A 27685-nucleotide genomic window follows, 5' to 3' on the forward strand; every position below is an offset into this window, starting at 1 on the left:
AGTTGAAAGCAATTGCTGCTATCCAGCTGGCTTGGTTGCAATGCAGTCTGTCATTCCACCCAAGACCTGACTTACTCATTTGATTGACAAGATGTATTGAGCATTACTACACAATATGTATATGTTTGTTTTACCAGTATGATGGTCTTAAATTGCAAGAATCTTATTTGCCACATAGATTTATAATATAACAGTATTATACTACAGTATTATTTATTTTTGCAATTTCTTTTCTTTTTCTATTCTGCATTACTGTAGGCTGACTCTGGAAAACAAATGCCTAGTCAAGCGTTAAAAATGCAGTTTGCATTTGTACTTTCTTAAATAATTTTTCCTGGTTGTTACTATGGTGTTAATGTATTGAGCAAAATATGTAACTCATACTCAAGTACTATTTTGACCAAGTACTCTTTTACTCTTACTTGAGTATTTTTTTCAGGTGGTACTTCAACTTTTAACTGAGTACATTTTGGGACGAGTAACTGTACTTTTACTTGAGTATATATTTTCAGTACTCTACCCACCCCTGGCCATGCTATGCCCTGTGGACGGTGCTTGGTTGGAGCCAATTTTCTACTAAAACAGGACAATGACCCAAAGCACAACTCCAAACTATGCAAGAACTATTGATGAAAGCAGTCAGCTGCTATTCTGTCTATAATGGAGTGGCCAGCACAGTCACCGGATCTGAACCCTATTGAGTTGTTGTGGGAGCAGCTTGACCATATGGTATGTAAGAAGTGCCCATCAAGACAATCCAACTTATGGGAGGTGCTTTAGGAAGCATGTGGGGAAATCTCTTCAGAGTACCTCAACAAATTGACCACTAGAATGCCAAAGGTCTGCAAAGCTGTAATTGCTGCAAGTGATGGCTTTTTTGACAAAGCAAAGAAGAAGAAATTATTTCAATTAAAAATCATTATTGCTAACATTGTCATTGACACTTTTCTATAAATGTTGCTATATTTCCCATTCTAACTCATTTCATGTGTGTTTTCTTGAAAAACAAGGACATTTCCAACTAACTCCAACCTTTTGAAAGGTATTGTGTATATAATGTTTTGAAACAAAACCACTCCATGTAACTATTTAAAACATTATATAATATTTTTACTATTTATTAAAACACTTTGTCATATCTTAAAATAAAATAGAAATTGTTTTAAATATTATATTTGTAGTTTTTTTTCAAACATTTTCATTTCATAAATTCTCTCCAAAACCATAATTATTTCTGAACCTCTCTCCCTCATTTATTTGGCATTTGCAGTAATATTTTAAGTTCAGAAACCTAAATCGCGTTGTTCTTTCCCTACACCACTTAGGAACAGTTATTTCAACACAAATCTCTACTGCAAGGGTATTCAAAGCTTACTTTATGAGGTCTGAAGCCTGCTGTTTGTCTGTTCTACCCCATATAAGTACATCCACCTGTGGTCCCAGGTCTGAATATGTCCCTGATTAGAGGGTTGCACTGAAAAAAAGGAGTGGAGTTGCCTTTGAGAGCTCTGTAATGTATAGTAATAATATTTTTAATTTTCCCATTCCCACAGTTTTCCCATTTTCAAGCAAAAGAAACAAATAATGTGCAATAATGCTAGTATTAAAAACATGTATGTATAATTTAAATAAATACTTTTGGGAGACCACCTGCTGTAGCTCCACGGACACACCCAAGGGGCCCCGGACCTTTGGTTGAATACTTCAGGCATATGCTAAATGACGTAAATGTACGTTTTAACCTTACAAACATGTCTTCCAAACGTATCCAACCCACTCACTTCCTGCCAGTACACAAAAGCAGCGTCAATATGAACCCCATGTTTCCGGTAATGCGTCCTTTTCGGCAGCGGCTATTTCCTCGCCAACATGCCTGTGAGTAACGGAGCCTAACCTGATCGCTATATTTAACATGAATTTGCGGGCTTTCGATGCAGTTAATGGAGTCAATCAATGCAGAATAAATTCACGCACTGACTGAAGTGTGTTTTAGTACTGCGATTCAAGTCAGTGTCATGTTGCTAACAATCTTTCACACATTATAATACAAGATGGCGGCGTACATATCACAAACATGGAGACAGTCATCTGAAATTGTCTTGATGTCTGAATATTTAGCTACGTGCAATAGCTTCCTGAGTTAACTATCCCATTTGACAAATAGTATGGGACATGGGTGTACTTAAATGGAAAATTATTTCTGTGAAGTGCCAAGGACCAATAGGTCAAGTCTTAACGTTACTTGATGACAGTTAGTGGGCAATCATTTAGGTCGAATATTGCTTAACATTTTTGGGATGTTTTAACAATAGATTTTCTACCAAATATGATTAGATGTGTGATTCCATTTAAATGTGGCTGTGGCTTTGAGCCAATACCCCTGTCCTGGTGCGGTTGCCAGGGTTGTATACTGCTTTTGTTATTCCTATACATGTTTGCTTACTGAATGTCAAGTGCACAGCCTTTCAAGCGATTTTCCTAACAACTCAAACTAAATGTAATGTACTGAAGAAACGTTGTCATCTATTTGCAGCTCGCAAAAGACTTGTTGCACCCATCCCCTGAGGACGAGAAGAGGAACCACAAGAAGAAGCGTCTTGTCCAGAGCCCCAACTCATACTTCATGGATGTTAAGTGCCCAGGTAACTCACCTCTTTCCTTCATCGGAATTAGGAGTTTGACTAAGGAACCACCAGGGTCCTTTGTAGTTGTATTAGTAGATTGTGGTGCTTGCAAAACCAGGGTTGGGTTTTCAATTCCCAATGGGGGGAAATAGGGACTTGTTTTAGTTGTTTGCTACTGTGTATACTAGTGAATACACCTCAGGCAGTAATGGTGGTCTTTATATGCAGTGTAGTATGTAACTGTTTCGGTTTCCTTCAGGATGCTACAAGATCACAACGGTGTTCAGCCACGCCCAGACGGTCGTACTGTGTGTGGGTTGCTCCACAGTTCTGTGTCAGCCCACTGGAGGCAAAGCACGTCTCACAGAGGGTAAGTAGTCCCAGCAATGCATGTGCGCACTTGTGTTGTACAACTCAACCTGGACAGTCAATAGTATTTAAAAATATGCTTTTTTGGGTGGAAGATGCACAGTAGTAGCAATTTGTCAATATTTATTGTATTCATGGAATGTTTGTGTGCCACTGGCAGTTCTGTGTTCCAAATGGGAACAAAGTTGAAGGAACCTTCGAGTTGCAATTACAAGTGACAATAAGTCTGCTGAGTTTTATTAAGAGTAAGGCTCCCGACTAACATTTTCCACTGCTGGCACAGTCGTTCAGTTGGTGCCACCAGCATGTGATTTGGACACATCCCCAAAAATGGTTATACATTAGACATTCATACATAAAGATCAATTCAGTAATTCATTTTCTTTAAACTGCTGGCCCTTACAACTATGATTAGGGTACTAGCATTGTGACAATTGAGAGGAGGTACAATTTTTGACTTTGTGAATGGCTTCATCTTCAGCATTACTATAGGCCACAACTATGATCTGCTTCCTTGCTTGCTTGGTTTGCCCTTTTGTTATGTCACTCTTGCTGCTTTATTTTGAAAATGCACATTGTACCGGACAGTAGTTGCTTGCCTGTTTCTTGTGCAAATCAAATGCTATTGTCACAATTAATCTCTGGTCAGGAGGAGGGGATAGTGAGTGGCTCAGCCACAAGCGCAACTTGCGAAACAGACATAAGTAGAGTTTGGACAAGATTAATTCACATTGCCATTTGACCAAATCATTAAGGTTTTAATATATGTAGATATTTTTTAGGTCAAACTTATGTGACCAATTTAAAAATAAAACTCCAAAAGCCAAGAAAAAGGTTTGCAAAATGTGGCTATTTGGTTGCAGTCTGGAGCCCTGTCTGCTGTATTGTGGCAACTGACATTTCACCTTTTTTAATTGTTAGAAAAATGTATCAATGTGGTATGGTATCAAGCTTTTTAAAATCATTAGATTAAAAAGGTCTGACTTCGAAAGCAGTTAAACACAATCAAGTCAGACTTTAATCTTCCCACTTCATGCAAGCATGTATATGCCCTTTTGTTCCTAATACTAACCATTATACCACAGTGTTGTTGAATACTTGTTTTCAATTGAGTAAACGCAAGTTCTAGAATGCACGTTCATTCCTGATATACGGGACAATTGGATGTCTTCGGGATAGATATGAGATACTTGATCATGGCCAAATGTAAAGCACTGCATACAAACCGTACTTAAAATGTCTATACCAGTCAATCATATTGTTGCTTGTTATGCACACTACCAAATCTACCGAGACACACCAACACCACAATGTCAGTGAACATCTTGTAGAACCATGAGCACAGGCCAGCGATGTAGGCTTCACTGTTGGACAGATTAAGCCACAAAGGAAAAGCACAGTTTCACTCAACTTAATCTAGTTGGTACCTAAACCTTTAGTTAGATTACTTGGTTGTATTAACTTATCAGCAGTTTCATAAGAGGAAAAATAATGTGTAGGTAAGCAAGCAGCTGTCAAAATATAAAAAAAAAATTGTAGGATCTATACATCTCAAATTAGTGTAATTTGAAAGTATATTGAATCAAATTATATATTTTCTGGTGTTACTTAAATTTTGTTTGGTGCTTTTACTAGTTGGACCAAGTTGAGAGGTGTGGTGAAGTAATGTTTCAAGTTATCTGAAAACCAAAGGATGTTTTTAGTATTTTCCATTTACTGCCACAATGCAGATCATTTGGATTTAATTCCTGACAAATCACAGGTAGGCCTTTGGATATGCTCTGTACATCAATGTATAGTAAAATCTTGGTGGTGTCAAAGTGTACGCCGCTAGATTGTAATAATAGACTGATAGTAGGCCGTAATGGCATAAGTAATATTAACACTTTTTGCGTATGGTTACGATTGAAATGAGCATAAGAAGATTCAAATACCAGCTTTCTGAGTTTGGCTTAATCTGAGTTTTTCAGCTGTATATTTGCTCAGTGCATTTGCCATCAGTGACAGCCTACCTCTTACGCATTAGTGAATTAGCCTAGACTGATAACTGAAAACAACCAGCTTGGTACTTTCATATACAAACTCAAAAACAGAATAGAATGGGCTTCCCAAAATATTTTAGTTTTGTGCATTCATCTAAGTCTTATCAGGTAGCAGGATTATGTCTTCAGGTAAACAAATGTTAAAATGTAAAGATGCACTCTGTAATTTTTTGCCACTGGTTATAGAAGTGCCGCTTTAGAGCTTAAAAGGGTCCCTGAAAATGTACATGTTCATTTGCCAACAAATCATTTGCTTTCAAATGTGAAATGTCATGGCTACTTGAGCTATGATAGTGATTCTACTGAAAGTATCCAGATATAAACATTCCACATGCAATTTTAATTTAAAAAAAATCTGAGTATTTGCATATTTATTTTTATCCCACTATACACAATTGCATTGTGTTCATACTCATTGTTGGTGATTTTTAAACAATGTTCTGAAGTAACTTTTATTTGATCCTTCCAAAGTAGTTGTCCAGCCATTTCAGTATTGTTAAGGTGGTCTTAGAATCCTGAAAGTATTTAAGTGAATAGAATTTGTGCTCATTTTCAGGATTACTCCTGTAGGTCATAACATGGATGAATAATACTGAAAGGTGTTTTTAAAAGGAATTTATTGAGTGATGAGTCATTTCTACAGACACTGTAAATCATTGATTAATATAGATGTCAACTATTATACCATATTGGTGAATTATGAACAAACTACAGAACTGTGTTTTGAAGTAACCATTGTTTAATTGAGATGCATTTGAACCGTTAGATTTTTAGTTTTAAATATAAGGTGTAGCATTTAAAATAAAAAACGTTTCGCACATTATAACGTTTTGCACGCTTATTTTACTGCAATTTGCTAGGCACATTAAATACAAGATTCACCTATATATTTTTAATATAATTACTGCACTGCCAAGTGACTAGACTGCCACCCCCATGGCTTTCATGTCTTATTCCAGTGCCAGAAAAACCACAGTTTGCAGAAGAGTTGGGCTAGACCACTGGCTCCCCCCTTTCGAAGACTGAGAACAAATGCATGTTATTGTGTCACGGTTATGTCATCTATTTTTAAGTAGTTGCAGTATACTGGCTTTAATTTGAACAGTACGTTCCCATACCATTGTTTTGGCAGTTCTGCCCATTACTATCATTTTCCAGGTTGTAGTGAGATGTACCAGGTTGTTGCCATTGTCATTTTCTGACTGTTTTTTTTATTTCCAATAGGATGCTCGTTCAGGAGGAAGCAGCATTAGTTGTTCTCCTGATGCTCCCAGTGTAAGAGGGAGGAGTTGAACCGGTTGATTTCAGAGACACCAGCCTCAAAACAGCAGTGACTGCATCCAAGAATCAAGTGGGCCCAGTTCTCACAACTCTTGAATGTGATTCCTTCTCTGTAACTGGACTCTCCAACACTGTGTCCCTCAATAAAATATTGTTTTGGCTAAAGAATTGGTTCCTACTTTTCTTTTTTGCTTATCTTGGAATTTACATTAAGTTGTAATCTTCATTTAGGTTATGTGCATGTTTTCAAGGCTAGTGACACTTAATGTCAAGAAATGACATGTACCAGTTCATAGGCAACTATAAACTGGTACATTTTAGTTACCAGATTTGGTTAATCTAGTGGTCAGCATTTGACCAGTGACCAAATCCCTGAGTTGATTGGGAAAATCTGGCCTTGAGATTGACAATTAACAATAAATGCTCTAGGGTTTCTGTAAAAAACTTGCTCTGACCTTACTCTGAGGGTGCCTCAAGGAGTGTAGGATGCATAAATCAATCCACACATTCAAGTTCGTAAAATAAGACAACCCATCCAAATAGTTAGCAGTTAGCATTCACTTAGGAGTGATGAAATTAATAGAACTTCATTTATTACCAACATGAATGTACGTTTATATGCAATTTTCATTAAAAAATATCTTGTTTAATGAACACACCAGATAATGCCAACCTACCTTTTACCTAAGAATTAAAAGTTAATAGAAGTTAACTACAATTATAAAGCTTTAAAATATTGCAATCTACAACTGAAAATTATTTTATTATAGTCAAGACTGGGTTTTTCTTCAGGAAATAATGTCAAAATGTCTGACATCTGCATTCCACTATTTAAAATGTTCCCCCCCTCTTTAAGTGTTTTTAGGTGATAAAAAGTAAATCCTGTTAAATGTCACTAATGTTTCTATATTCTCATAAGCCAGAAAATGGTCTGGAATCTCACTTCCTGCTGAAATGAATCTAATTCCATTCTAGCCTGTCTTAAATTCTATCTTTATCCTGATCCCTAGCTCCTCTATCACACTTTAGCCTCCCCCTTGATTATACACAACAGACCTCCCATCTGTCTTACCCATCCTGCCCACCCATGCTCTGTGTCTCTGCTTGCTCCCTTTCCCTTAGCAGATGACGGATGGAGGAGTTCTGTGTGGAGAGAGTGCTGGAGAGGAGGGGCATCAGGGTCCTAAAGCCTTCTCTTAGCTCCTCCACATTCTGCTGCAGAATGTAAATGTGGGTTTCCAGGTCGCTTCTGCATCCACTCACCTCTGACAATATGTCATACATCATATTCTGCATCTAAGTGGGTACAGAGATTCAGAATGGGCAGAGGAATTAGATGACGACAGAAAAACAGAACATGGTTCAGCGTTAACTTCAAAGTATTGGTTGTATATGGCTTTTGCAACAGTAGTGACTTTTCTGGAATTTGTGTAATTCTGTAGTGGAGTGAAACTATGGGATGAAAGCTCAAGATTTTGCCCATCTCTCACCTTGCAGAAATCCACAAGCGTGTTGGCCTGATCGGCCAGCTTCCTCCTTTCCATCTTAATATCACGCAGCCTGGGGAGAACATAGGGGGAAGATTTCTAACACTTAGAGATATCTACAGTGGATATAAAAAGTCTACACACCATGTAAAAATGCCAGGTTCTTGTGATGTAAAAGAATGAAACGAAGGTAAATCAGGTCTGAACTTTTCTCAGCTTTAATGTGACTTATAACATGAACAATTCAATTGAAAAACGAACTGAAATCTTTGAGGGGGAAAAATAAAAAACTCACAAAAACCTGGTTACATAGGTAAACTAATCCTTTGTTGTAGCACCTTTTGATTTTATTACAGCACTCAGTCTTTTTGGGTAGGAGTCTATTAGCATGGCACATCTTGATGTGGCGATATTAGCCCACTCTTCTTTGCAAAAGCGCTCTTCAGATCACCCCACAGGTGTTCAATTGGATTCAGGTCTGTGCTCTGGCTGGGCCATTCCAAAACGTTAATCTTCTGGTGAAGCCATGCTTTTGTGAATTTGGATGTGTGCTTAGGGTTGTTGTCGTGCTGAAAGGTGAATTTCATCTTCAGCTTTCTAACGGACGCCTGAAGGTTTTGTGCCAAAATTGCCTGGTATTTGGAACTGTTCATAATTCCCTCCACCCTGACTAAGGCCCCGGTTTTAGCTGAAGAAAAACAGCCTCAAAGCATGATGCTGCCACCACCATGCTTCACTGTGGGTATGGTGTTCTTTGGGTGATGTGCAATGTTGTTTTTGTGCCAAACATACTTTTTGGAATTATGGTCAAAAAGTTCAATCTTGGTTTCATCAGACCATAACACATTTTCCCACGTGCTTTTGGGAGACCTGATGTTTGTTTTTGCAAACTTCAGCCGGGCTTGGATGTTTTTCTTTGTAAGAAAAGGCTTCCGTCTTGCCACCCTACTCCTAGCCCATTCATATGAAGAATACAGGAGATTGTCACATGTAGCACACAGCCAGTACTTGCCAGAAATTCCTGCAGTTCCTTTAATCTTGCTGTATGCCTCTTGGAAGCCTCCCTGACCAGTTTTCTTCTCATCTTTTCATCAATTTGGAGGGATGTCCAGTTCTTGGTAATGTCTCTGTTGTGCCATATTCTCTCCACTTGAAGATGACTGTCTTCACTGTGTTACATGGTATATCTAATGCTTTGGAAATTATTTTGTACCCTTCTCCTGACTGATATCTTTCAACAATGAGATCCCTCTGATGCTTTGGAAGCTCTCTGCAGACCATGGCTTTTGCTCTGAGATGCAACTAAGAAAATGTCAGGAAAATCCTATTAGAACAGCTGAACTTTATTTGTGATCAGAGTCACTTTAAATGATGGCAGTTGTGTAATGACTTCTATTTAACATGAGTTTGAATGTGATTGGTTAATTCTGAACACAGCCACATCCCCAATTATAAGAGGGTGTGCACATTTATGCAACCAGGTTATTGTAAGGTTTTTATTTTTAATTTTTCCCCCTTGAAGATTTCAGTTTGTTTTTCAATTGAATTGTTCACATTATAGGTCACATTAAAAGTGGAAAAAGTTATTTGTCTTATTATTTTACATCACAACAACCTGGTATTTTAACAGGGGTGTGTAGACTTTTTATATCCACTGTAGGTTTCATAGATTAAATGGATACATCCAATGACCAGAGTTCTATGTTATCTTCATATAAGATACCAAACTAAGACCAATGTCTCATTCACAACTGAGGCCTATCTTTAGGAGTGTATTACAGGTTCTGGAATTGTAACCAACCTGATGGTTTCTCTCAGTGTGGAATATCTACATTGATTGAGAGAAGTGAAATCATTCAGACAGTGCATTTTGTGGTTTTGAATTTGGATTTGGAATGTCCTTAGAGTTAAAAGAGAAGTTGGTAACTTCCTCAAGCATCTATATGCAGAACCATTGTTTTTATGATTCTAGTTGTAGGATTAGCAGCTAATTATACAAGAAATAGCAACATTTGGTTTAAAATTCTAAATATTTATGTATAATGATAACTGAGTGACAAATTATTTTTGTAAATGTGTCTTATTGTAGTGGGGCAGGACAGACAGATCTTACTATGTTTATCCTGTAAGAGCTAACTAGATTGCAAGCTAGCTATTTTATAATTGTATCTTACATTATGCAACATATGGTTCGTGTCCATGGTTTACGTTTTTGCATACTTGTGCCACTGGATATATACATATGGGTAGCTTACCACTACTAAGTATCTAGCTTGTTACTTAGATGAAGAGCTTATCTGGAGGAGAAATATGGCCAATAGATAGGGGCTTTTCAGATCTATATCATTCTATATCAATTGAAGTGATGCCTATATTTATTTGGGTTGTTCCTAGAGCTTTATCGCAATGTATCTGACACTAGCAATGCACAATGCCCAAACCAAAATAAAATAATACAAGATTATCAAGAAGACCCCAAATCTATGATTGTGAGGTCAACCATAACATACATTTGATTTACTCCCTTTGAAATAACATCTTTCCCCAATAACCTGTATAATATTTAAATTAGCATTTGTCTGTGTTTGTATGGTGGATATTAGTATAAATGGCTTCTTTAAAATGCAGACTGACAGCTTTAATTAAATGTATTTGTATCCGTATCAGGATAATATGCATTTAGAAAATACAACATATACATTTTAGGGTACAACATTTTAATGGTTTCACAGCTGATTCCTATTAGGGGGTTGTGTTTATTGGCATCATTAGTGCATGCACACAACTGGTCAATGTCTATTATTGATTCTAGGCTTTGAATTTGGAGTCTTGTTGGTGTCTGGCAACATGAGGAGACTGATGAGAATATTAAGAAAGCGAGCATTGGTGAGGTCAGTGAAGGCAAATGACCAGGTAGACCAAAGAAAACATCCACAGTGGATCACTAAAGAACACTAATTATAATGAAAAAAGTAAAAACAACCACAACAACTGCCTGACAGATCAAGAACTCTCTCCAGGAGGTAGATGTGGATGTGTTCGCCACTACCATCAGTAAACCTAGAGGTGGGGAAGCAAGGTCCCAAAACACTAATTAGCCTCAAAAACAGGACAGCAACTAATTAACTAGATATGTACCACATTATTCAAAAAATACTCCATGTATAAACAAGGAAGAGGAGGAGTTACCCTGCCCGGAGGAAGCCCGGGCTCCCGTCTGGAGCCAGGCCCAGAGGGAGGGCTCGCCGGTGAGCGCCTGGTGGCCGGGTTTGCCACGGAGCCCGGTCGGGCATAGCCCGAAAAAGCAACATGGCACCCCCCTCTCCATCCTATGGGCCCACCACTCATGGGAGAAACCGCTGGGGTCGGGTGCGCTGCCATATGGGTGGCAGTGAAGGCCAGGGGCCTCGACGGACCAGACCTGGGCGGCAGGGTCTGGCTCTGGGGATGTGGAACGTCACCTCTCTGTGGGGGTAGGAGCCGAAACTTGTGAGGGAGGTGGAGCGCTATCAGTTAGATCTGGTGGGGCTTACATCCACTCACAGTCTTGGTTCTGGAACCGTACTCCTGGATAGGGGATGGACTTTATTCTTCTCTGGAGTTGCCCAGGGTGTGAGGTGCCGGGCGGGGGTTGGGATACTCACAAGCCCCCGGCTGAGTGCCGCTATGTTGAAGTTTACCCCAGTGGATGAGAGGGTCGCCTCCCTACGCCTACGGGTTGTGGGGGGGGAATCTCTGACTGTTGTTTGTGCATATGCCCCGAGCAGCAGTTCGGAGTATTTGGCCTTCTTGGAGACCCTGAATGGAGTCCTGTATGGGGCTCCAGTAGGGGACTCCATAATTCTGCTGGGGGACTTCAACGCACACGTGGGCAATGATGGAGACACCCAAAGAGGCGTGATAGGGAGGAACGGCCTCCCTGATCTGAACTCGAGTGGTCGTTTGTTGTTAGAGTTCTGTGCTAGTCATGGATTATCTATAACGAACACCATGTTCAAACATAAGGATGCTCATAAGTGTACGTGGCACCCTAGGCCGAAGGTCGATGATTGATTTTGTGATCGTGTCATCGGACCTGAGACCGCATGTTTTGGACACTCAGGTAAAGAGAGGGGCGGAGCTGTCAACCGATCATCATCTGGTGGTGAGTTGGGTCAGGGGGTGGGAGAAGACTCTGGACAGACCGGGAAAACCCAAGCGGGTAGTGTGGGTGAACTGGGAACGTCTGGAGGAGACCCCTGTCCGAAAGATCTTCAACTCACACCTCCAGCTGAGCTTTTCTGGCATCCCTGTGGAGGTTGGGGGCATTGAACCTGAGTGGTCGATGTTCAAAACCTCCATTGCCGAAGCTGGGGCAGGGAGCTGTGGTCTAAAGGTCTTAGGTGGATCTAGGGGCGGCAACCCTCAAACACCCTGGTGGACACCGGTGGTCAGGGAAGCCCGTCCGACTGAAGAAGGAATACTCCGGAGACGGTTGCAGTGTACCGACAGACCTGAAGGGCTGCGACCTCTGCTGTGAAACAGGCAAAACAAACCATGGAGAAGGACTTTCGGTCGGCACCAAGGTGTTTCTGGAAAACCGTCCGCCACCTCAGGAGGGGAAAACGGGGAACTATCCAAGCTGTGTACAGTAAGAATGGGACACTGTTGACCTCAACTGAGGAGGTAATTGGGCAATGGAAGGAACACTTTGAGGAACTCCTAAATCCCATTAACATGCCCTCTATAGTGGAGGCAGAGCTGGAGGCTGATGGGGAAGCATCATCAATCTCCATGGCAGAAGTCACTGAGGTAGTCAAACAACTGCACAGTGGCAAAGCTCCAGAGATTGACGAGATCCGTCCCGAAATGTTGAAAGCTTTGGGTGTGTAGGGGATGTCTTGGATGACACGCCTCTTCAACATTGCGTGGAAGTCGGGGAAAGTGCCTAAGGAGTGGCGGACCGGAGTGGTGGTTCCCCTGTTCAAAAAGGGGGACCACAGGGTGTGTGCCAATTACAGGGGTATCACACTTCTCAGCCTCGCTGGGAAAGTCTACTCAAAGGTACTGGAAAGGAGGGTTCGGCAGACAGACTGAAGAGAAACAATGCGGATTCCATCCTGGTCGCGTAACAAGTACAAGCGGCTGAAATGGGTTTTCTCAGAAGGGTGGCTGGCTTCTCCCTTAGGGATAGGGTGAGAAGCTCAGCCATCCGTGAGGAACTCGGAGTAGAGCTGCTGCTCCTTTGCGTTGAAAGCAAAGCCAGTTGAGGTGGTTCGGGCATCTGGTAAGGATGCCCCCAGGACGTCTCCCTAGGGAGGTGTTCCAGGCACTTCCAGCTGGAAGGAGACCTCGGGGTAGGCCCAGGACTAGGTGGAGAGATTATATTTCGACACTGGCCTGGGAACGCCTTGGGATCCCCCAGTCAGAGCTGGCAAATGTGGCTCGGGAAAGGGAAGTTTGGGGTCCCCTGCTGGAGCTGCTGCCCCCGCGACCCGATACGGATAAGCGGATGAAGATGAGATGAGATGTACCACATTAAGAGTGTGAACAATGAAGTCAGAAAAAAATGTGGTGTCAGCCTAAAATACTACCAAATACCTCTAAACTCCTAGAACATGTGCTTAAATATGCAGAACGACAATAAACATGAGCACACTGCCATAACAAGTCAGTATGCAAATTCTCTAATACAGAGCAACCTACATGTTGTTTAAGAAGACAGGTGGAGCACACAATTCAGCAGCAATAAGTAACCTCTACTCAATTAATAAGTTATTAACAAAATTCTGTGCTGCGAAGACGAAAATAGGCGTTTTCACACTGCACCTAAGCCTAGGGCTAAGAGCCTCCTAAGCCCAGGGCTATGGGAGATTTCAGCCCAGGGCTTAGAACAATGCTGTGTGAAAAGTGTTAGTTTATGAAGGCAACCTAAAAGGATGGCTTGTTTTCACAAATTGTCAGTCATTTACATTTTTGTCATTTCTTAGAAGTAAGGTTTCAGATGTTTTCTGAAAATTAACAGACATTCTGCTAACCGAGGAAGCTGGCTCCACCATTGGGGTGCCTGGACAAAGGAGAGTTCTGACCTTGCAGATTGGGAGCTGTCTTCCTGTTGTGGCGGGACAGCCAAAAGCCTGGCAGAGTATCACCAGGGAAGATATGTACATAGCCTCTGCTGATGTCTATTGGTTGCAGTCTTCAGACTATCATTACATGCAAAGGACATACAACCATGAATACTTTATGGGATATCATTTTAATTTGTCCAAATACTTTTGGGAGACTGGAATTTCTATTCGATATTGTGTATTGGTGTATTCAGTATGAATGAAAATACCCCAATTAAAGCTGACAAGTCTGCACTTTCACTTAATAGTTTTAATATAATTTCAGTTTGAAATGGCTGGAATCCAGAGACAAAAAAACAACAATAAATGTATCACTGTCTAAATACCAAAGATTGGTTCCTTACTGGTGGATGGCAAGCAGTAGCTTCCTTTGGTGCATGCGTACTCTACAGTGGTCTCTCTCCCTCGCCAGCTTGGTGTGTTTGTAGATCATCCATGTTTCTCTTAGTACATTTGCAGCTGAATATTTTATCTGGAAAAGAACAATCGCATTTTCGTCTGACACTTCATTTTTGTGGCCAAAAAAAAAAACAAGCTCAGTGGATTATATTTATGGTAATTCATTTTTAATCACAGACTGTTTAATCTGTATCTGAAAACTGGCTGTTAGTTTTTCAAAGGCAGAGGTTTGGCAACAGGAAAGTAGAAAATTCCCTCCCCACAGTTTCTTTTTGTGAACTAATGCTTGCAATATATATATACAGTGTATCTATACACAGTGCCTTGCAAAAGCAATCAGATCCAAGACTAAATGTCATTTTACTGAATTAGAAATAATACACTGAAATATGTTTCTTGCATATGTATTCAACACCCACATATGAATATTTGGTAGAGCCAACTTTCTGAGCAGTAACATCTTACATTTTTTTGGTAAGTATTCACCAGCTTTGCAAATAGTGTCATAGTGGTTTTGGTCCATTCTTCTTGACTGATTTGCTCTATGTAATACAGCTTGGTTGGGCACCGCTAGTGAACATCAATTGTCATAATGCTAAAGATTCTCAATATGATTGAGAACCGGACTCAATCCCAATAAAAAAAATTATTGAAAAATAAATACTGTAATATGTCATATACAAAAGTATTCAGACCTTTTATTCAGTACTTTTTAGAAGCAGTTTTTTTTTTACAAAGACTTTATGGTTGAAATAGGTGACAGGTCTGGACTGCAGACAGGCCAGTTTCGCACCAGGACTATTTAACTACAGAGCCATGCTGTTGTAATACGTGCAGCACATGGTTTGGCATTGTCTTGCTGAAATAATTAAGGCCTTCTCTGGACAAGACGTCTGGATGGCGTCTCCAAAACCTGTATATATTGTACAGCATTTATGGTGCCTTCACAGATGTGCAAATCACCCATGTGCACTAATGCACCCCCATACTATCACTTATGCTGGCTTTGGCACTATCCATACCACTATCCATAGCCAGGAGTATGTGGTGTCTAAGATTCCTAAAATAAATCTCACATTTTGATTAGTCAGACCAGAGAATGCACTGGCGTTTCTGGATGTTGTTTATTTATGGTTTCTTTGAATGGTAGAGTTTTCATTTGCATTTGTGGATGCAGCAACAAACTGTGTTCACAGACAATGGTTTTCGGAAGTGTTCCTGAGCCCATGAAGTGATTTCCACCACAGAATCGTGTCTGTTTTTAATGCAGTGCTGTCTGAGTGCCTAAAGATCACGACTATCCAATATTGGTTTTCAGCCTTGTCCCTTGCATATCTCCAGATTCTCTGAATCTTTTAATGATATTATGTACTGTAGATGATGAGATCCCCAAACTCCTTGCAATTTAAGTAGAGAAACATTATTCTTAAAATGGGAAATGGTAGTGACTCACATGATTTCAGGATAAATTCAGATGTTTTATATAGGTTACCTCTGCTGGATAGTGTATTGAAAAATAACAGTGTAGGTTGGCTTTAAAAAGGCCTTCAAAATCAGTGAGGACAATGAGTAAGTAGTGGTGGTTGAATGATGAAAAAGTGGATGATAAAGTAAGGAGACAGTTTAGAGATGATAGCAAGAGGCCCATTCTGACCAAATTTCAGGAAGCATAAGCGATTGTGAATCAATGTAATCTGTTTTGGTGCAAATGAAATTGACCACAGGTGCACTGAAGAGGCAACCGCAAGACATCTCCCAAAAAGGGAATGGTTTTGCAGTTGGTGGCCACAGACAATTGCTCTCTCCTAATCCTTCCGGACTGATTCTTCTCTAGTTTTGTGTTTTGGTGGTGTCCTTGTCACTACTGGTAGCATAATGCAGTAGCTGCAGCCAATTCAGGTTGCACAGGTAGTCCAGATCCTCCAGGATGGCACATCCATACATGCCGTCGCAAGGTTTGCTTTGTCTCCCAGTACAGTCTGAAGAGCATTAAGGAAATACCTAGGAAGGGTCGACGTGGCTGTAGAAGGGCATCAGCCCAGCAGCAGGACCGGTATCTGCGCATTCGTGTGAGGAGGAACAGGAGGAGCACTGCAAGAGCCCGACAAAATGACCTCCTGTGGGTTACTGGTGTGCATGTTTCTGACCAAACTGTCAGAAACAGACTCCATGAGGGTGGCATGAGGGCCCGACGTCCTCTAGTGGGACCTGTGCTCACAGCCCAGCACCGGGCAGTCTGATTGGCATTTGCCAGAGAACACCAGAATTGGCAGGTCCGCCATTGGCGCACCGTTCTCTTCACAGATGAGAGCAGGTTCACACTGAGCACATGTGGCAGGCGTGAAAGAGTCTGGAGATGCCGTGGTGAACATTATGCTACCTGCAACATCATCCAGCATGACTGGTTTGGTGGTGGGTCAGTGATGGTCTGGAGAGGCATGCGCCATCCTGGAGGCAACATGCAACCTGAATGGGCTGCAGGTATTACCTTGTGCTACTAGTAGTGACAATGACACTAGCAAAATGCAAAACTACAGGAGAATCTGTCAGGAAGGATAAGGAGAGAGCAATTGTCTGTGGTCACCATCTGCAAAAAACATTCCCTTTTTGGGGGTTGTCTTGCTGTTGCCTCTCCAGGGCACCTGTTTTCACTTTCATTTGCACCAAAACATGTGACACTGATTTACAATCACTTATGCTTCCTAACTGGACAGATTGATATCCCAGAAGTTTAATTAACTAGGTGTTCTACTGTGAGGATTACGTGTTCCCTTAGTTATATAAGTTATGGACTGATATTGTATGTATATTGAACTAAACTTAGGGCTGTGACAACTTGCATTTACTTAATTCAAAGCACGGTCCATAGTTTGCAATAAAGAACAGTATGTCTTGAACATAATGCACTATTTTTTAACCGTATGTATTAAGGGCAAAATGTGAACACATTAACACAATTAATCAAGATTAACTATAGAAAATTACACGATTTATCGCAATTAATTATTTTAATCGTTTGACAGAACTAATTTAAATGCATGAAAGCAAGTAACAAGAAAACATTAAAGGATGATGTTAATCCTTCTATAGACACTATATCTCAAACAATGTAAATTCAACGATCCAAAAGCCAATATTGCATAAATGAAGGTGAATCAAAGGTGAGTTTTACCCTCTTTGTAAAGTATGAGTCCATCATGAAGTTGTGGACGTGTTTCTCTGCCCTGGTCAGCTCCAATTTTCTGGCAACCACGGCAACCACCAGCACTGTGCAACCTGCCCCCTGTGTGTTTGTTAGTGTGTGTGTGTGTGTGTATGTATGTTGTGGGGGGAAAACAACATTACTAATAAACAAATTTCACACAAATGATGTATTTAGCATTTTACTAAATCTTATAGGAAATAGTAGTAAAAAAATAGATTTAAAGTATTCTTTTTTTACAACCCTGTTTCCAAAAAGTTGGGACGCTGCATAAACTGCAAATAAAAACAGAATGCAATGATGTGCAAATGATTTACCCCCATATTTAACGGAAAATACAAATACAATATGTTGAAACTGAGAAATGTTATTGTTTTTGGACAAATACATTTTGATGCCAGCAGCACATTTAAAAAAAGTTGGGACAGGGTCATGTTTATTACAGTGTTGCATCTCCTGTTTTTTTTAACAATACTCTGTAAGCTTTTGGGAGCTGAGGCGACCATTTGAAAAGTTAAATGTTTTCCCATTCTTGCTTGATTTAGGATTTTAGCTGCTCAATAGTTTGGGGTCTCCTTTGTCGTATTTTTCATTTCATAAATGTTTTCAATGGGGGACAGGTCTTGACTGCACGCAGGCCAGTTGAGCACCCAGACTCATTACGAAGCCATGCTGCTGGGACTCATGCAGAATCTGGTTTGACATTGTCTTGCTGAAATAAACAAGGCCTTGCCTGGATGGAAGCATATGTTGCTCTAACACCGATATATATTGTGCCTTCACAGATGTGCAAGTCACCCAAGCTATGAGTACTAATTCATCCCCATACCATCACGGAAGCTGGCTTTTGAACTGTGCTCTGATAACAAGCCGGAGGGTCCCTCTCCTTTATAGTCTGGAGGATGCGATGTCCATGATTCCAAAAAATGATTTCACATTTTGGTTTGTCAGACCACAGGACAGTTTTCCACTTCACCTCAGTCCATCTTAAATAAGCTAGGACCCAGAGAATGCGATGATGGTTCAGAAATAATTGGGCATTGACACAAGTTTTGTAATTATGGCTGTGTTACCACTGTTAAACAATTGTATATATTAGCTTAGTACCAATCAGAAATAAAGAAACCAGACTTCTGAGCATTAATGATTTCATCAGATTGTTGTCATGAATGGCCTAGTGCTGACAACGGTACAGTATCATGTGTTGACATGGGTTTGAACCTGGCCCACTGTCCTTTGACTCTCCCTTACCCCTTTCCAACTCTTGTAATTCTATAAGACCAAACATTAAGACAAATTACTAAAGGAGTATGACTGCCAAACCCCTTAAAAACAGTGTTTTCCCTATTGTGCTCAGACAGCTTACCATGATGCCAGTGAGCAGACAGATGCTGCGGCCACAGTAGGTGTGAGGAACCACATCCCCATAGCCAATAGACAGGAAGGTAACTGAGACCATCCACAGGGCCTCCATGTAGTTACTGCTCAGGTCCTTATAGTTGTGGTGTCTATAGGACAGGAGAGGAATGATGATGCAGCTTCTCATCTGTTTTGATAACTGTCACCATATACATTTGTATTTAGTCTGGACGGCTTTATTCAGCACTACTTACAAAAGCCATTAGGATAAAGTACCTGGCTCAAAGGCACTTTGTCAGATTTCTTTTCACCATGTCAGCTTATGGATTCCAACCAGCAACCTTTTTGTAACTGACCCAATGCACTAACCTTCATGTTAAAGAATGTATTTCGATCCAATATTAATAATCTTATATTTATTTGAATATGTAGTTTGTCATTTCTATCTTAAAATATACTTCACAGGCATCCTGGTGCCATCACTTCCTAGGGTAAACGGCCCACATGTACACAGCCATCCACGTGATGTAAAAGAAAACAGGACTCGTCAGATCGGGCTATCTTCCCCTGCTCTAAGGTCCAGTTCTGACTCTCATGTGCCCATTATATGTGCCCATATGCAGCAGGGGGCGATGCACTCTGTTATGACACATTCCTCCCATAACTATCATTAAAAAGGTCTGTGCCACAGTAGAGCTTCTGTCGGTTCAGACCAGATGGAATAGCCTTTGCTTCGCTCGCGCATTGATGAGCCTTGGGCGCCCAACACCCTCTTGCCGGTTTGTGTTTTGTCCCTCCACAGACCACTGTTGGTCACCTCTGCTGACCAGGAGCACCCCACGAGCCTTGCCATTTCAGAGATGCTCTGACCCAGTCATCTGGTCATAACAATTTGTTCAAAGTCACTCAGGTCTTTACTCCTGCCCAAAAAGTTGACTACGAGAACTGAGTGTTTGCATCTAGTCTACCCAGACCTTGACATGTGCCCTTGTTAGGAGATGATCAACATTATATGCATCACCTGTGAGTGAAGACTCACAGTGTATATTACGGAGTTAATGTTGTTAGATTACATTAAAGATTAGGTTATTTTTATTATTGAGTTCTTTAAAAAAATGTATAACGATATTTATCGAATTATCGCCCAGCCCTAATGTCAAGTCAATACAGAAGTTGTCCAAGTTAACATTTTTACTGAAGCGGGATTTATTCAAAGGCACACTGCAGCATTTCATCCTGCACTATAGACCATGTGTATTTTTCGGTAAATGCTGTGAATATCAAGGTACTGTATATGACCTATTTCTCTAACTAGTCTTTCGATTCCCATTTCTTTTCTAGTCATGTTTGATGGTTGATCCATTTCCTTATTGGCCTCCTTTGGGAATTAAACCCTGGTGTTGCAAATGCAATGCATTACTAACTGAGCTATGTGGGACCACAGCCACTCACCTTTCACAGACATGTAGGCCCCATGCAGCGACTAGCCACAGCGAGACGCTGAAGACCATCAACACAGTGCCAGGGTACATGGTCATCAGAGTTTTGACCACAAATCGGCTGTTGAAGTGGATCTGGATACGAGTAATAACAATCTTCATATTCATAGTGAGAATGGAGATCCACAGTGAGAATGGAGAGAATGGCCCAGTACCCACAATTCAATAAATCACAGCAAGACAACACGACACAAATCACCAGCACAACATTAATCTTGCCATCTGTTTGCCATTACAAAGCCAAATGGGAAGTTCAAGGTTAACACTTTGATCAGTTTAAAAAAGCAACAGCTAGGGAAGGGGATTACGAGGAGAGGATTTTGAAAGAACTCAGGAAAACATTGTCGAGCGGGAAAGGGAGGCAGGGTGGGTAACAAAGCAGAATGTATTTAAATTGTCCCATAAAATATTGTGAAAAATAATAAATTTCAAAACAAATGCTCCAAATATATTCAAAATGTATTAAGCATAAAATAACAATATTTTAAATGTGAATCTTTTTGTACAAACCCTTTTCCAAAACAACTGGGACGCTGTGTAAAATATTAATAAAAAAATTATCCAATGATGTGCAAATCATTTAAACCCTATATTTAATAGAAAATAATACATATTAAATGTTGAAACTGAGAAATGTTATTGTTTTTGTAAAAATACATGTCCATTTAGAATTTGATGTCAGCAAAATGTTTCAAAAAAAGGGATAGGGGCATATTTACCACTGTGTTGCATCAGCTCTTTTTTTAACAAAACTCTGTAAGTGTTTGGGAACTAAGGAGACCAATTGCTGTAGTTTTGAAAGTGAAATGTTTCCCCATTCTTAATGCAGTGTCTCCAGTGGGTCTCTTGCATACAGAGATTTCTCCGGATTCTGTACCGTTATGTACCGTAGATGATGAGATCCCCAAACTCTTTAAAATTTTACATTCAGAGTCATTATTCTTAAATTGTTGCACTATTTGCCTGCACATTCACACACAGAGTGGTGAACCCCTCCCATCCTCACTTCTGACAGACCCCTCCTCTTTGGAACGATCTTTTAATACCAAATCATGTTACTGATCTGTTGCCAATTGAACTAATCAGTTGTATGATTTTCCACCAGGTTTTGTTTTTTCTGTCTTTTGTTGCCTCTGTCCCAACATTTTTTAAACATGTTGCTGGCATCAAATTATAAACGGCCATGTATTTTTCCTAAAACAATAATATTTCTCAGTTTCAACATTTGACATGTTGTCTTTGTACTATTTTCAATTAAATATATGGATGAATGATTTGCACATCATTGCATTTTGTTTGTATTTGCATTTTACACAGCGTCCCAACTTTTTGGAAACCGGGTTGTATATGGTACACCTTATTTAGAACAATGGTTGTGATACAATGGACCGTTTTATTATATATGTATATTTTATATAATATTGAATCCCATTTCTCTCCCCTCCCAATTGAATGATGTCCAATCAACGATTATTGCTTTGCATCGTCACAACTCCACAACAGCTGTGTTTGAGTTCTAGATGTGTCCTGTGCACATCTCACCAAGCTGTTGTGCTCCATTTTAGACTGCTCACTCAACCAGAACACTTTCACTGGCACACACACAATGGAGGTGAAAGTATTCCCCATCTAACAACCGCTTGCAGGTGCCCTACATACCAGACAGAGCCATTAGAGGGTGAAGAGACAACCCCTTTCTAACTTTCCTCCCTGGGGATGCCAAGCATATTTCTGTCGCTCTCTGCTTGACCCGAAGGCACTGTTGATATGCCATGACCAGGATTCTAAATACTTGGCCTCAATGATGCAATGAGACAGTAACTTATACTGCTGCGATAGTCTGAAAACGTTTATTGCACAAGCATTGTTGACACAAACTCTTCTTTGTAGCATAGAATCAGTTGTATCACAACTACTGTGTCCAAATCATAAGTGTAGGAAAGAAGCAATGTGTAAAATATATTTTCCATGTAGCAGGTAGGTGAGCTGCAGCTGTCACTTTCAAACCATCTCTCCATCCTACTCTTCTTCACCTGCATGTGTTTTGGTCCAATAGTTTTAGAACAAGAAACTACATATTTCAATTTAGGTAGCACAAACATTCCTTAACTATTAAGTGCTTGTTTTCTCATGAACAGAAGTATTCTATGTCATTTAGAATGTTTGCTACTAGGAAATCACAGAGGGATTTTATTTCCGCAAATCAGACAATTAATATGTTGATTAATATATTTCAGGAGATGACCACATCTCTTAATGACGATGGAAGAGAGGAAGGGTACGTCTTTTCCCTTCTGTCATCCAATAGAAACTCTGCATTTTAGACAGCCTTTTTGTATCCACACAAGAAAACGTCTGGGTGAAAAACTAGATTACATTGTAAAGCTAAATACTCTACATATTGCTCCTTTAAATCACCTGAGATTTGAGCGATAGGTGATATTATTTGCATGGTAACCTTTGTTGACATCTGACCTTGTTGAGGGCGCCAATGCTGCGCGAGGCAGTGGACGTGTAGAGACGACTGTGTAGCATCATGGCACGACCCAAGAGATAGAGTCGCAGGAACATGGGCAGAGCCAGCACGATCTCCATCTCCGACTCAGACAGCGTGGGGGACATGGCTTGCCATGATAATGGAAGACCAACTGGAAATGGGTGTACTGCCGCTACAAATAACTCGAGGGCAATCAGGGTCAGCCGCTCTGTTGTGATGGCGATTCTCCAATCCTCCGATCCGTTGTCATGGATATACAGCTATAAAGGGATGGGCGTATGGTTGCAGAGGAATATTGGCAACAATGTTTTTATCCAAAGCTATTTAAGATCATGCATAGATAGGGTTATGCAATTAAGCACATTGAAAGCAGTGGTGCACTGTTTGAAAACATTCCATTAATTCTGTTCCAGCCACTATCCTTGTGTTTCAAGGGCCATGGTATACCAATTTACAGAAGACTATTATAACATCTACAATCTCACAAGAGGTACAACACAAAGGTACTCTCTGCTCTGTCACATTTACTTTTTTTATTTATTAAACAACCTCATAATGAAAACTCTAGAATAGAAGCCCTAAAATGAGTGAAGATATCATTGTTGAAGATTGTGATAATGTCAATGTTCAATCTCATAGAGGGAAAACAGATTCGTAAGACACAAGAAAATCATGTTTATCTTTGTTGCCCATTTAAAAATGATGAGCATATGTGAAGTGTAGTGTAGTATTAAGTAATTAGTTAAAGACCAGTCAGAAAGGTGACTTACCTGCACTTCACAAATGTGGTAAGAAATGATCAGACATAGCAGGATGAGCGAGGACAGGCTGATAACAGATTTCATAGCCATGGAGTAAATGGAGCACTGTATGGGAACACAGTTGACAAAGTCATTTCCATAAGCAGTAAGCAGTAATACATGCATTTTCAGAATTAAGCAAGGACATTCAAAGGTAATTTTTGATTGAACCAATTGATATCATTTTTAAATGAATATTCAATTTAAAAGGCACATTGTCAGGGTTCAAGATTGAATCTAAACACTTTTGTTCTCTAAATTTGAATCCCATTCATCACTACAAATGTTTACCCAGCTGACCTTGGTTTTCAATACTAGAAAAAACGGTGTCTCGTTTAAACCAACTGGCTAATTAAACCTATGTAAAAGTCCCAAAACTGCTAACCCATTGGCACTCCAGGCTGACTCAAGAAAACGAAGTAGCCTTTTCGATTTATTTTCTTTCAAGTGTTGAAACCCAGGTCTTGTCCCTAGTGCTGACCTTATTATATACACTCCATGAGAGCTCTGTCTCAGTCACCATGACAACCACTCCAAACATCCCCACAGCAAGTGCACAGTCATTCAGCTTTTGCCTCCTCTCAAACAGTGCCCTTCGACGAACCAGCCTACGACCGATATTCTGTGTCTTCCTGTGAGGGCAGACATGGGGAACATGTTTTTGTTCTGCATTTCTGCTCTCTTCCTCTCTACAATGGGTGCTCTTGGCTTTAGTCTGGGGATTCTGGTCATCGCCTGATGTTCGGTTTGAGGCCTGTGAATGGTAGTCATCTTTAGTTGTGATGATGATCTCTGGCAGACTCTGGCGGTCCTGGATATCCACTGATGTGGTGTCTAGCCATTGACCTCCATCCAGAGGAGACCTGCTTTCTGTATCCCTTAAGTCCATGCGAGACATGCTGAGTCCACTGTAGGGTGACTGAGCAGATGTCGAGTCTTGCGTTCGCCTCTGTGGGCTGGCCTTTTTGGTTCTACTCCCCCAAATTCTATCCTTATGCCGTGCATTTGGTTTATTACCTGCTTGATTCACACCTCTCTTCTCCTTGTCCCCACTTCGGGGTGAGGAGCGTGGTGAAACATATTGGCGACCATTGTACAGTCGGATGCTGGGGGATGACTGGGGTCCATCAAGCCACACTGGGGGATCGCCCCCTTTTTTGTATAAGTGGTTAGTCCCACACTGGTTGCCAAATGCAGGTGGAGGAGGAACCACTCTTGATGGAAGGAGGGGACGTTGATCCTCTTCCTCATCACCATCCTTCATTGTTAAGTTCATAGAGGGCGAGGGCTCCATCTTGGTATTGTAGCAGGTGTTGAGTTAAGTGTTTGAAACACTTTATGGGGTTTGAGGGGCTAAAAAAAGGCAAAGAAAGTCAGACATGAGTGAGAGAATGCTGAGGGAGCGAAAACAGAGAGGAAAAGCTTATAAAATATATGAGAGGAAAAGCTTATGAAAAGACCAACTCTCTTGTAAAATACATTTGAGGGGAATTAAATGCAGTGTAGGCCTACCTGTGGAAAGCATATGTCTTTAGGGTTTTGCATTTATACTGTTCATAGTCACAGAAGACATTCATACAATTTACAGCACAAACATTTTGGTATTTATACTGCAATGCAGAAGAAAATAAATACTACATTCTGTCAGTAACATATACATTAATATAGTTATGTTTATTTTTTTATAAAAGCGTGCTCATAGGGCCATTTATATATATATTGATTAAGGCTGTTACAGTGGGGAGAACAAGTATTTGCAGGTTTTCGTACTTACAAAGCATGTAGAGGTCTGTCATTTTTATCATAGGTACTCTTCAACTGTGAGAAATGGAATCGGGAAAAAAATCCAGAAAATCACATTGTATGATTTTAAAATAATTAATTAATTAATAATTAGCATTTTATTGCATGACATAAGTATTTGATCACCTACCAACCAGTAAGAATTCCATCTCTCACAGACCTGTTAGTTTTTCTTTAAGAAGCCCTCCTGTTCTCCACTCATTACCTGTATTAACTGCACCTGTTTGAACTCCCAGCCTTGTACCTGTACAAAAGACCCCTGTCTACACACTCAATCAAACAGACTCCAACCTCACCACAATGGCCAAGACCAGAGAGCTGATAAAATTGTAGACCTGCACAAGGCTGGGATGGGCTACAGGACAATAGGCAAACAGCTTGGTGAGAAGGCAACAACTGTTGGCGCAATTATTAGAAAATGGAAGAAGTTCAATATGATGATCAATCTCCCTCGGTCTGGGGCTCCATGCAAGATCTCACCTCGTGGGGCATCAATGATCATGAGGAAGATGAGGGATCAGCCCAGAACTACACGGCAGGACCTGGTCAATGACCTGAAGAGAGCTGGGACCACAGTCTCAAAGAAAACCATTAGTAACACACTACGCCGTCATGGTTTAAAATCCTGCAGCGCACGCAAGGTCCCCCTGCTCAAGCCAGCACATGTCCAGGCCCGTCTGAAGTTTGCCAATGACCATCTGGATGATCCAGAGGAGGTTTGGGAAAAGGTCATGTTGTCTGATGAGACAAAAATAGAGCTTATTGGTCAAAACTCCACTCGTGTGGAGGAAGAAGAAGGATGAGTACAACCCCAAGAACACCATCCCAAATGTGAAGCATGGAGGTGGAAACACAATTCTTCAGGGATGCTTTTCTGCAAAGGGGACAGGACGACTGCACTGTGTTGAGGGGAGGATGGATGGGGCCATGTATCGCAAGATCTTGGCCAACAACCTCCTTCCCTCAGTAAGAGCATTGAAGATGGGTTGTGGCTAGGTCTTCCAGCATACAACGACCTGAAACACACAGCCAGAGCAACTAAGGAGTGGCTCCGTAAGAAGCTTCTCAAGGTCCTGGAGTGGCCTAACCAGTCTCCAGGCCTGAACCCAATAGAAAATCTTTGGAGGGAGCTGAAAGTCCGTATTGCCCAACGATAGCCCCGAAACCTGAAGGATCTGGAGAAGGTCTGTATGGAGGAGTGTATGCAAACCTGGTCGAGAACTACAGGAAACGTATGATCTCTGTAATTGCAAACAAAAGTTTCTGTACCAAATATTAAGTTCTGCTTTTCTGATGTATCAAATACTTATGTCATGCAATAAAATGCAAATTAATGACTTAAAAATCATACAATGTGATTTTCTGGATTTTTGTTTTAGATTCCGTCACTCACAGTTGAATCAACTGTGAGTGACGGAATCTAAAACAAAAATCCAGAAAATGACCTATGACAAAAATTACAGACTTTTACATGCTTTGTAAGTGGGAAAACCTGCAAAATCGGAAGTGTATCAAATACTTGTTCTCCCCACTGTATTTGTCTGTGATATGTGGCTTTCTAGCATTGATATCCTAAGATGAACTTTCAATCTAACTACTATCCCAGATGTAGCTATTTAGGAAAAAAATCACATTTTACTGCATTGATTTTCACTAATACATAGACTGTACAACAAAGAACTGTCAAACCTAACAAAAGGATTATGATTGTATATATGTATATAATTCTGAAAACACATGTATACATTTTGGAAAGAAGCCCTTCATTGTTCCAGATGCAAGAAACACTGTACAATTACTTTTGAAAATCCTCATGTAAGTATTGTGTATTGTAAAATTAAGAAAATTTAAGCATTTCGATCACCAGTTTTACTGACAAATTACATTTATTCTCAGTCTTACCTCTCCAAGTATTTCAAATACCTTCAATAAAATGTTCAATCTCACTGTTGTTGAATGGTCTTTTTCAATTTGTCCAATGGTATTTTAGTGAATCTCCTTTAAGTCAACACAAACATTCAGCATGAGTAATATCCTTGATGTTACCTGTGTACAAAAAGGTGACAAAACGACTTGCATTGAGATTCAAATATTTTCAGTCTCTCTTGATGCTCAGAAAGAACAAACCATCCAGATTTCCTATGGACAAAAGGAAAGGTCATTAACTATAAGCCATAGCAGCATATGAACCAAATGTCCAAGAACTCCCATTG

At 40.4% G+C, this 27685-nt stretch overlaps 2 protein-coding genes and 1 non-coding gene across 4 annotated transcripts; 2 read left to right on the plus strand and 1 right to left on the minus strand.

Annotated features, from left to right (window-relative positions):
* Positions 1-1774: 1774 nt before the first annotated feature.
* On the plus strand, positions 1775-6481 carry rps27.1 (ribosomal protein S27). Its single transcript, XM_010899079.3, has 4 exons — positions 1775-1875; positions 2534-2642; positions 2884-2994; positions 6260-6481. Exons 1-4 carry the CDS (start codon positions 1870-1872, stop codon positions 6286-6288), a joined length of 255 nt encoding a protein of 84 aa, XP_010897381.1. The 5' UTR covers positions 1775-1869; the 3' UTR covers positions 6289-6481.
* On the plus strand, positions 5940-6069 carry LOC114840090. The gene has a single exon (XR_003782418.1). It is a non-coding gene; the product is annotated as a small nucleolar RNA SNORA35 (small nucleolar RNA).
* LOC105027138 (small conductance calcium-activated potassium channel protein 2) lies at positions 6471-27685 on the minus strand. Of its 2 annotated transcripts, none has more exons than XM_034294705.1 (10): positions 27519-27685; positions 24151-25022; positions 23640-23735; positions 22848-23129; positions 20326-20447; positions 18881-19022; positions 17485-17595; positions 14258-14385; positions 7807-7876; positions 6471-7612 (listed from the first exon to the last, which is right to left on the minus strand). In XM_034294705.1, exons 2-10 carry the CDS (start codon positions 24961-24963, stop codon positions 7385-7387), a joined length of 1992 nt encoding a protein of 663 aa, XP_034150596.1. In that variant the 5' UTR covers positions 24964-25022; positions 27519-27685; the 3' UTR covers positions 6471-7384. The 2 variants fall into 2 exon arrangements, with proteins under 2 accessions (XP_034150596.1, XP_010897382.5); XM_010899080.5 differs by having other exon boundaries at positions 27375-27685.

Source organism: Esox lucius, chromosome 10, assembly GCF_011004845.1.
Source record: "Esox lucius isolate fEsoLuc1 chromosome 10, fEsoLuc1.pri, whole genome shotgun sequence".
Lineage (NCBI taxonomy): Eukaryota > Metazoa > Chordata > Actinopteri > Esociformes > Esocidae > Esox > Esox lucius.

Excerpts from the sequence above, each read along its gene's own strand:
- rps27.1 (XM_010899079.3), top strand. Across the intron at positions 2,643-2,883 it reads CATGGATGTTAAGTGCCCAG|GATGCTACAAGATCACAACG; the intron begins GTAACTCACCTC and ends GGTTTCCTTCAG. Across the intron at positions 2,995-6,259 it reads CAAAGCACGTCTCACAGAGG|GATGCTCGTTCAGGAGGAAG; the intron begins GTAAGTAGTCCC and ends TATTTCCAATAG.
- LOC105027138 (XM_034294705.1), bottom strand. The coding sequence starts at position 24,963 with ATGGAGCCCTCGCCCTCTATGAACTTAACAATGAAGGATGGTGATGAG. Across the intron at positions 20,448-22,847 it reads GCATTGGCGCCCTCAACAAG|ATCCACTTCAACAGCCGATT; the intron begins GTCAGATGTCAA and ends ACTCGTATCCAG. Across the intron at positions 17,596-18,880 it reads GTCTGCTCACTGGCATCATG|GGGGCAGGTTGCACAGTGCT; the intron begins GTAAGCTGTCTG and ends ACAAACACACAG.